Source organism: Schistosoma mansoni (assembly GCF_000237925.1).
Source record: "Schistosoma mansoni, WGS project CABG00000000 data, chromosome 4 unplaced supercontig 0032, strain Puerto Rico, whole genome shotgun sequence".
NCBI lineage: Eukaryota > Metazoa > Platyhelminthes > Trematoda > Strigeidida > Schistosomatidae > Schistosoma > Schistosoma mansoni.
Window position 1 is genome coordinate 1,405,390 of NW_017386017.1, and position 11,390 is coordinate 1,416,779.

The window sequence follows — 11,390 nt, forward strand, 5'->3', positions numbered from 1 at the left end:
GGGATCGAATCCGTCAGGGAGCACCAGTTCTCTCAAGATTACAGGTACACCTTGCTGACGAGTGCCAAGTAGCACGAATCCCGGGTTTCCTGTTGACCACCTCCAACCACCATCTTATCTCAACATAGTGCACGCAGTGTCGAGCCACCTAGACTAGTAGTCACATTGCAACTTGATCGATAGCATTTGATCAGCACTAAGAAGGACTTGACACGCATAACACTGATCACCACCCCAGTGATCAATCAATCGGGATATCATATTGGTCAATAAATAGTTCTCAAAGTTACTATTCATAAATCTCCACGGGATATTACACTATAAATGTAATATAATGCATTATACAATTATCTTTAACTTACAATCTAATTTCGCTTAGATTCTTTCAAAGAATCCCGATTAATAATAAAAGTAGAATACCAATTTTCCTAGTCTTCATTATTCACTTATCTAAATAAGTATTTTTATATATATTTATGATTAATTAATTGAATGTTATTCGAAATGCAATAAACCTTTGACCCTATATTAAAGTACTTTGTATGTATAATGACGTTATTATTAATAAGAATTGTATTATGTATATTTCATTTATGGCATAATAGGTCATTATCCAGATATTCAACAACTATTGAATAATCGTGAAGAAATGGAAATAAAAGCTATTGAAATTCAAAAAAGAAAAAGGTAAATACCATTCAATTAGTATTGTTTGTTTGAATCTTCCCATTGATATGTTAGGACTGCAACTGGTCAGTCTCTAATTGGCATATATGCATACTGTGCGTATTACCTCGATATAGCCTTAGTTCACAAGCATTGTAAGCAAAGATAGATAGTGGCTAGCAGTGGAATCCAGTTTGACTCGCGTTTCGTCCTATTTGGGACTCGTCAGTCGGATGTACCTGCATCTCAGGGTTGATGTTCACTCTGGGACTCGAACCCAGTACCTGTCGCTTCAAATGCCATCACATCATCCATTCACCTACTGAGTTCTGATACCATTGTTCATTTTATAATTGATTAGTCAAGTAGTGATCAATATACATATATATATATATATATATAGTTCTTTGATACTGATAGAATCATTTCCATCAAATTATAATATGGCTATCAATCTGAGCGATTCGAAACGGCGTGCTTTATACTGAGGTGTTAGGTGGTTGGAAGTAGACATCAAGAGATCCCATCTGACATAAGTTTTGTGCTAGTTTGCATTCGTCAGAGAGGTTTATTTACCGTCTTGAGAGAATCTATCCAACCCATGAAAGTTCAACCTACGTCACTTATCTATTCTATCTACTTATTCAAAGAATGCTTAAAATTGTACCTACTTATTATGTTCTTACGAAAAATAACACACACCTTTTGTTCGATCAATAATAATTTCCAGGGACCTATTAAAATAAACTTTAATTCGAATCTTTGAATAGCTTTATATGTTGCTGTAAGCGCATTACTATTAAGTCACTGAGTCAGAATTCTCTGATTGACTTTATGATATATAGAACGAATTAGCTTTTGCGTGTTCTTTGATTTCCAGTGTTTTTTCAATTAATGATGGGTTTTCGATGGAAAGTCTTCCTAAGATATTCAAAAGTTCACATCAAGTTACCCTAACTTAAAGTATTCAAAACCCTAGTCATGAACAAGACGACACACTATTCTTCTTGGAACTCATTATTATCCACTACTAATTAACATCTGAAGATATTTCTTAGTATCGGGGTAATGTATAGCAAAATGACTTATCAGTACTACAAATCATACTATGTTAATCCCTCTCGCTATCCCTCCCGAAAGTTAAATAAAGTCTAATTTCGTTAAAAATTATCCGAATGCATAATAGTAGATATATAGTCAAAGAGACGGGTCACTTTCAGTTCTGAATATCAATAACGGGAAATCATAAACACTCAATAATATCTTCTATCCACTGAACAAGTTAGTGGCTATTTGAACCGAATAGCTTAGTGAATAATCCATTAGTGTTTGAAACGAAAGATACTCGACTAAATTCTGTACTCTAGGATGCAGGTACATTAATCTTATGAGTCAATAATGGGAAAAAAACACGAGTACCGGATTCCCCTGCTAGGAATACAGGAAATATACTAAAACTTATGACATTACGCTCTATCAAGGTAGTCTACTTAAGATAAACCTTTGACAATAGCGACTGACCAATCACTGTCTTGGATAATCATAACGAGGAATTACAAGCCTATAAATGTAGACATTTCTAGTTATTCAATTGTTAAAATCTTTAGATATAGACGAAGTACTAATGGTGTGGATTATTCACAACTAGTTATACTTACTTATTTAGTCCATAAAATATTGATTTCTTCTTTACGATACTCTTTTTTTATGTTTATAGTGTACTTGATGATCAGTTATATCAATTGAAGGATGTAAATGAAAAATGTAAACGTATTAAAGGCACAATATTAACTTTAAAACGGTAATAAATAATATATATTGTATTTTGTATGTATATTTTAACGTTCTCCTCCACAATTATTCTTCTATATATTATAATGGTTGTAAAGTTTATAAAAAGTATTATGACTTTAGAGTTGTGTAATCAAGTGACATGCTTGTATTCAATTGTCCTATTAACCGGTTACGAGCTAGACAATGATCAGAAAATGAGTAGATTGGGATAAAGTATGAAAGGGAAATATATATAATGATGAAGATGATGAGCGATGATAGACCTGTCTGTCGACACTCACTAACCAATCCGAGTCTACTTCCACCAGTTATACCAGGAAGATTAACTTTGGTAATAAAATACATAGTATTATTAGTGTTCAGTAAGTGGATATCTTTATTTCATACATTTGATTTTCACAAAAGCGAAAACACAGTTATTGTGACTATCATTATTATTATTACTTGACGGCTTTTATTGTTTTGTACTTGAAACGATTGAATTTCTTTTATTGGACGGACCTATTTGGTATCAGATTAACCATACTTTTTTCATCGTTGAATAAAATTGCGACATCTAGCATGTTTAGGGATACTACCCCTAACTCAGGGTCTAGAAGGTCGGGACTATGAAAATTTCGCAAATACAATAAAAATGATCTTGGTGGTCTTGTATTAGTATTCCGACACCAGACAATAGGTTTTAAGCGTTCTTTATGCCCTAACGCTTCAGGCCGGTCTGTCTCGCTTACTACTCTATATATGTGCATAATTGATTTACGCGATCACTGATCGGAATAATTATACATGTGATGTGAATGTGCATGTGAATGGTGCGAATGGTCCACCAGAGTGCTTGGTACCTGTGTGATTGCGCCACAGGACCGAACTTTACTGTTCAGAGTGTAGCGTTGAAGCCCATAAATGTCTGGTTCTCCTGTGGGGCGGGATTGAGCTGTACTGTTCGGGTTGTCACGTGGAAGGCTGGATGGTGTCTGGTTCTTCTGAAAACCAATGCAAAATTACCCTGGCCCACAAGGGTATATTATATTACTAATCTAGCATTTTTGAGCATTTTTTCTATTCATTCATTGGATGAGCGCTGAATATTAAAGTATGATTTTTATTTCGATCTTTCATCTTAAGGCTATCTCGATATCTCTCCTATGAACATACTTCGGTAGAGCACCTCGACCTGACGGGTAAAAGTTAATAAATAAATTGGAATTTGGAGCTTGAAATGAAATTCTCGGTGAAAATTATACTCTCACATTCAGGGCTCATCTACTAAATGAATGATAAAACGTCCCAAAAGTCTTGATATTACATAAATATAGAATAATGAAAACGGATACGTTACAAACACGTATTCTGTCTTTATATTCCAAAAACGTTTCCATTCAAATCTCTCTTACAAATTCCAACCTCAAACTATGAATTGCTGTTCACTTCCATTTCATATGACGAATACAACTAACAAACTAGACTACCCAACATAAGACTCTTTGAATCAGTAAATATCACTGTATCAGTGAGATTATCAATATTCAAAAGATGTTTTTTCTAAATTTAGAATAAATTGAGATTCAATGCCAAATGATTTTAAACAGTATTTAATTGTTTAATGGGATTATTTACTTATTTATGCTTGTTACCCCTCGTTGAAGAGTATAGACCGCCCACGTTTAATAGGATAGTTTCTAAGTTACCAATATTCTTTGCCTACAAAATAAGAATCCCACAAAAAAATTGTGATAAGGGAATTTTTAATGTATATCAAAATTGCATTTAGTTTCATTCCATGACTAAATGTGATTTAAATTAAAGGTTGATTGTAAATGGGAAGAATATTTTTACAGTTAAGTAAATTTGAAAGTTTTCTAGAGAGTTTATTTTAACATTGATACAGATCGATTCCCTCATTCTACTAATCAGAGTACACTTAAGAAACGAAAGTAGTTCTATTTTATATAGTTGAATTCATGAATTAATTGAAGCTAGACCACCATGGAAAACCTGGAACTACTGGACGGCCGTTTCGTTCCATAGTGGGACTCCTCAGCAGTGCGCATCCATGATCCCGCCTCGCGAGATTCGAGCCCAGAACCATGGTGGTCTAGCTTCAGTTGACTCATGATCTCAACTATATAAAATTACTAAAATCTCCACAAAACCCCCTTCTGAAAGTAGTTCTAACCAAAAGATATGTATTAGTTTATTTGGTATATGACTAACAGTGGAATTATGGATCCACGTTTCGTCCTGTTTAAGTCTCATCACATGAATATGTCTGCATCCCAGTATTGATGTTTACAACTAGACTCGAATGCAATATCTTTCTCTTCACATACCAATGCGTTGATCATTGAGCAAATGAGTTCAGATAGCTACCAATTTTCTCATTTTATTTGAGGTTATTAGGAAGGGTTATAAATACATCCAACTGATGAGTCCCAAACAAGGTGAATGTAAGCCCTGAATTCCGCTACTGACCACCCACAAAATTTAATGAAATTTTTGACACAAAGCTATATCAAAGCAATCTAATCAGGATTTATATGTGGCAATAAACACTTGCAAGTAACAGTCACGTATATCAGCATTTGGAAATTACAAACTCTTATTAAAAGATGAGTATGCTTTGACAGAGATAAATAAAGTTTTAAGTGAGATCATGAACCGATCAATCTTAAACCACTACGGAAAACCTGGAAGCACTGGGTGGCTATTTCGTCTTAGTATGGGACTCTTCTACAGTGGGAACCCACGATCCTACACGCGTGACCCTGGGTCTCTCGCGAACACTTAACCTCTAGACCACTGAGTCCACGTCAATCAGACTAGAATAGAAATCAATAATACGAAGGAACTCATCTCCATCTCTATTCTATTTCCAAAAAATTGCGAAAATCCTAAGTAGTATGCATTTATCACTTAGCTGTCATATAACAATAATAATAAACCCATATCACACATACATTTCAACTTTTTTTTTCATATCCATATTTTAAAGGCTTGCAATTGTAAATATACAAAATCGACAACGCTCGAATTCCCCCAGACGTTTTACTCATCTTGGTGGTTTTGTCAATCGAGCGGCTGCTGATCGAGGAAGTATTGAACGCAGTCGGTTATATGCCGCTGTACAAAATATTCAACCAGATTCAGAGAAACGACTACAAGCAATCAGAGTAATATATATATATATAGATAGATATTATCTTTAATTTAAATGTGAATTTCGTTAGATTTGTTAACATTGAGTTGGTCAATCCTATTTCTCTAAATTACTTAAATTGAGTTCATTTTCGGCATTATAAACAGGAGGATGTGAATATGGATTACTTCGTGCCTACCATTTTATCCCGTGATCAATCATACAAATTAGTCAGTTAGTCATTTTAGTCGTTATTAACGTAGAACTTGGCATATATGTGCATTAGTTCAAGTCGTTACATCACTCCAGTACAACAAGACAAATAATTCAAGTGTAGTAGAAGTAGTAACAGTATTATTGGAAATAGAAAACATTAGGCATGAATAATATGATTCGAGAAGATATGGATTTATGGAATAGAAAAGTACAAGATAATTTGGTTTGGTTGCCCCAAGTTCTTTTCAAACGCACTTCTATGTCAGCCGACATCGTCTGTCAAAGTAGGCTGTTTCTGGGTATGTGTAACACATATCTTACGCACTTTAGCCTGTGAAGATTCTCTAGTTTATAGACCAATCTATCTTGAACTTTTTATTTAGTACCACCTATGGTTACATATTGATCGCAACATACTCAAACAAAACTAATCACACGTTTAGTGGTAAAAAAATAATAGTTTCGGTAAATTATTTTGTAAATCAACGAGAATTTTTACCGTTTAATATTTTCGGCGATTTCTATTTTTTGGAATCTGGTCGGTTGAGATTTTGTCTATCGACCTCATGATTAGGATCTCAATTAAGATACCTTGGCTATTCCAGTATTTACGCAGTCATCTAAAAATCTTGAACTTCAATTTCATAATAGTTGGAGCTCATCAGAAGGGCGTGTCCGCAACTCTGAGGAAACTGATGCACTACGTGGTATTCAAACTCATAATATCCAGTGAGATAACCTTAAATATTATTATTGGGCTATTCTAGTCGCAAACTGATCTTCTTTAGGATTGAGATGTATACACTGCTTGATCCCCGGTAGTTAACGAGGTTTGTTTATCTAGACATTGGTGCCAGTCAGAACCCATTGAACAACTTTCACTGTGTTGATCGATAAATCCTAAAATGACAGATAATAAAATAATCGATTAAGATGTCAGTATAAATAATTTACTTACTGATCTATGCCTTCAATCACAACTGAATATTTATCATCATCTTTTATTGAACATACACTTATTTGACAGTTCTATTAAAGTTAGATACTTGTCCTAGACCATTCAATCGGAATGAGTATATTTTTATCAAGAAATATACCCATGTTTTAAATAACCTGACATGAAATGAACATTTAATCGATACTCTTTCAACCAAGATAACTCTATGATTGTCTTGTTGGAATTTTCATCTTCTTTATCTTCATTGAAAGAAGTTATCTGTTGCAATACATGTTTTTATTTATGAGAGAAATCTCCATGACGAGTGATTGAAATGAATTTCACTATTTAGAATATGAAATGACAAATATCTTCAAAACAATCATTCCCAGATATTTTTCTACAATTGTGATGGTTTCATACTAGTTTTATTCTTATATCATTCTCATCATGTTATAAGGTATAACTCAATTGTTCTACATGGGAATATATATGGATAAATTCATGTTTTACATGAAGATAGACAAATAGAATGTTGTGAGAAAAGTGGATAGTTTTTTTCATCTGACCTTCTTCCTTCTTATATGAGTTGAAGGAGATACGTTTCATTTGACCATCATTCACATTCATAACTTGTTACATTGACGAGACTATAATTTATGGACGACCTTTGAACGAATCTTAAGTGACCTTGAGAAATGTTAGCTAATTAGTAAACAGTCAGCATAGAGTAAACATATATTATATTATTATATATTATATTATTAGAAAAAGGTTCAAATGTTCCAGAATCGTAATGCATAAGGTAGAGGAACTCATCCATATGGCTCCATATTAGTTGGTCCCTGGAGCCATGACAAGGTCACAAAAACCCTCTCAGCCTCGACCACATAGCATCATTATTGTTTGTGTGTACTCCGGTTGTGTAAGTTTATCACTTTTATTATGGATATGTCCCTACAATACTCATACCACTGAGCAGCCGAAGCTTCAGTAACATCTGCGATTATTTCAGTCAATGTTACTGGTGGCTTTATTATACAGTTCACGGCAATTATTATAATATGCCTTAGTCTCAATCTGGATCGATCGATAAAGGTTCCTATTATGGCAAACATCTTCCTTCAACATATATTACATCGAAGGACAACATCACGGTAGTCTGCACGAGGTCTACAAGTCATTTGATTTCCGCAATTACAAATACAGGAGCTTCTTAGTGGTCTCATTTTTTGTAGCCACTTAATTGTCAAGCCTTCTCTATAATCCTCTGTGAACCGATCGTACATGAGCATCAGGTACTGAAATTGGCGCCGTGACCTTGAAATCCCTCAAACGCCTCTGATTGGCTCGTCCACAAATTATAGTCTCGCCGTTACATTCTTCATGTTTCATATGGATAGAATATACCTTAACAATAATCTAACTATTAAATAAATCAAGTTTTTCATCTAAGAATCTACTGAACTTTTCTACAGTGTTAGATATTAATCTGTAATCTTTTTTTTTTGTATTTTAGAAGCAAGAAATGCTGGCTATCCAAAAAAGACGAGTATTCTCCAATGAAAATCTTTCTACTAATACGCTGTTATTCACAACGCTTGAAGGACAAAAATCTTTACAAAATAAAAATATTATACCTCCAGTTTTAGAATCAGATAAAAGTTTAATAACACCAAAAGAATTGAAAACATCTACTACATCCACTATTACAATGGATAATGAAAAACGTGCACCATTAGCTGCTTACTCAGATGATTCACTTAGTTCTACAAATACTACAAGTACAATAGATTCATCTAATAATAATGAATTAATTAAAATACATCAATTATCTAAAGGTTTTAATCCGGATACAATTACATCAATGATGGATGAAAGTAGTGATAGTACATTAGAAAATGTTCAATCAATAATAATGCCAACAAGTATTCTTAAAAGTTCTACTACTAATTCATTGCCTAATTCAAATTCTCCAAAACAGCGTAATCGTTTAAGTAGTCGTGGATCACGTGGTGTTATGTTTAACACAACAGTTACTGTAGATGATGGTTCTGAAGTAGTTCGTTTAAATTGTACATTAGATGATTCTGAATTGAGTAAAAATAAAGTACCACCGACTGATCGATCAAATTCATCACCATTGAGTAGAATTGGTGGAATGTCAGACAGATTTTCTCGTTCAAAATCACCACATGTTAGTAAAATTGCCACACCTAAGTCGGGATTATCAACATCCACTGTAAAAGGTTCTACAACATCAAATAATAATTCATCGGAACCAATGTTTACTTCACAAGTTAAAGGTAATCCTATTAAATCTCTTAATTTACTAAATTAAATTACAGGAGAAACAAAGTCAGATACAAGTTTGAGCAATTTGGATTTCCCACAAACAAGTGAGTTTGGTTATAATGCACCTACACCACCGCCCAGACGAAGCAGTCAGGTTACGACTACAACAGCAAATACAGATGAAGATAATACATTGAAATCTACAACTTATTCCAGTAGACAAGATAGCGATAAGATTGAAACAGTCGTAAGTTTTACTTATGGAATTTAGGTAGGTTTAATTAAAATATTCTAAATTTGACGGGCTAGGTCTGGAAGTATATATATATAATTCCTCAGAAATAAGGAAAGAGAAAAGCACGATAAGTCATTAATTGTGTAATGTTCAGTCTTTGATAAGCCTAAGTCTAACCTAGAGGTACTTTGTATGTTTGGAGGGAATAGTGAATAAATCCACGTGTGTGAGAGAATCTAGAATTGATAGAAAATGAAAGTGTAAGTGAACCAGTGGCTTAATAAACAATATAAGATTCATATATGTTCAGCAATAGAAGCAATGAACAATTACTAATGACACTAACGTCAGATTAAGACAAAACCGGATAATTAAAATTTGCAGTTGATGGAGTAAGATTTTGAAGTACGTTACATCTGCAATTTTTTATTTCGATCGTATGATTATTTGTATGGGAACTGGAATACTGCACGGGTGCCCAAACTGAAGCAGGTGGTTTTCTTAAGGGGCCACACCCCGAGCCTTTGATCTAAAGATCTGACCCACAAGTCAGTGGAGCATCGTAAGGAGATGCAATCTCATGGTAGCCGGTGACCAACAATTGGTTCATACACCATTTGATCCGTCAGGATACTGGAGCCAGCCCATGTGCACCATTGGTTTGGAGTCAGGGTTTTCCAACTCCCCTAGGTGGACTTTGCGTGTCCTCCAACCCGGTTAAAGCGTCGGACATTCGCTTTTCATCCTGTCGATTTCGTAAACAACCGTAATGCCACTTTGAGAAGGCAGTGAGTAGGACTTCCCTGGCATAGGCTATATACGCGTGGCCATATGAGAGCATTTCGAGAGGGTATAAAATATGAAAGAGGTTTTAAACGATTCAAAGATTTAATTATAGCTTTTTTACATCTTCCATTTCCATGGAATACATTTCTCTCAGATTTAAAAAATAATCAAAAATACAAGAAGACTTGGTTACCATAGACAGATGGGCATACTTCATCAATATAACAGTTATAGATGATTATATCTTCATTTCTCAACATATCCAATGATTGGGATTTATGCTCGTTGGATTGTAGTCAACAACTAAACAACTACTTTTTAAATTTATGAATAATTATTGAACTAAATCATATGACTCATCTCAGTGAATTAATTTTTGATTAAATCATAAGCCTAAACCCTACATAATAATCTAGTTTTTCGATCGATTCAATTTTCGTACATTGCAATTTTACTTACAGTTCATTTGTTTTATAAAGAAGGTAACTTTTTTATTGCAATCATGAACCGGTTGATGTTAGACTATCATTGAAAACCTGGAAGCACTGAACGCCCGTTTCGTCCTAATGTGGGACTCCTCAGAAGTGCGCATACCCGCTCGGGAGGTTTGAACCTAGGGCCTTCGATCTCACGCGCGAACGCTAAACCCCTAGACCACTGAGCCGACATCCAACAATGTTAATGTCGAACGTTAACCAATTCACGAAATTGCGCGACTATGATCTCAATCAAAAACATCATAATCTCCATAACCCCATACTGATAACTTTTTTTTAAAATGATTTTCTAATGTTTATATTTCTCGTTAAATCATCGATATGGAGTTAAAATAATTTCTTTTTTTATTTTAGTCTTCAATGTCCAATAAACGACAACTTCCACTTCCTACAAATAATGAAGTTAATGAAAATGTAACAAGTCCATGTGAATGATCCATGTGAATATTCTTACATAATCCTTACTTTATTGTTCTTTTGTTTTCCCTGTTAAATCAATGATGATCTTGATTATCGAAACAAGTAATCAATGGTGATATATATATATATATATATATATATATATATATATATATGTTACTGTCCATCTCAAATGATAAATACTGAATAAAGGAACATTCTTTTATATATTTATTTCATGAGCTTTTTGTGTTTCAAATTAACTATTGATCAATCAATGCTCAATAATTAACTCATTACACATTAATGTATAACTAACATTCGAAGTATCTTATCTTGTTTCCTTGGTTTTTTTAGTGATTGTTCAGTACAGATTCTTTTTCTTTGATTGCTATTCATTTTCCCGATTCCTCTCTCTCGCTCTCTCTC

General features: G+C 33.9%; 1 protein-coding gene across 1 annotated transcript in view; it reads left to right on the forward strand.

Annotated features, from left to right (window-relative positions):
- Smp_148870 (hypothetical protein) overlaps window positions 1-9,090 on the forward strand; it is a gene marked incomplete at both ends in the record, with an annotated part of 53,584 nt that extends 44,494 nt beyond the window's left edge. Inside the window, 4 exons of the mRNA XM_018791156.1 lie at window positions 606-687; window positions 2,384-2,467; window positions 5,453-5,630; window positions 8,269-9,090. Of these exons, the coding sequence (XP_018645670.1) occupies window positions 606-687; window positions 2,384-2,467; window positions 5,453-5,630; window positions 8,269-9,090 (1,166 nt within the window). The remainder of the gene's footprint in view (window positions 1-605; window positions 688-2,383; window positions 2,468-5,452; window positions 5,631-8,268) is intronic.
- Between the last annotated feature and the right edge of the window lie 2,300 nt (window positions 9,091-11,390).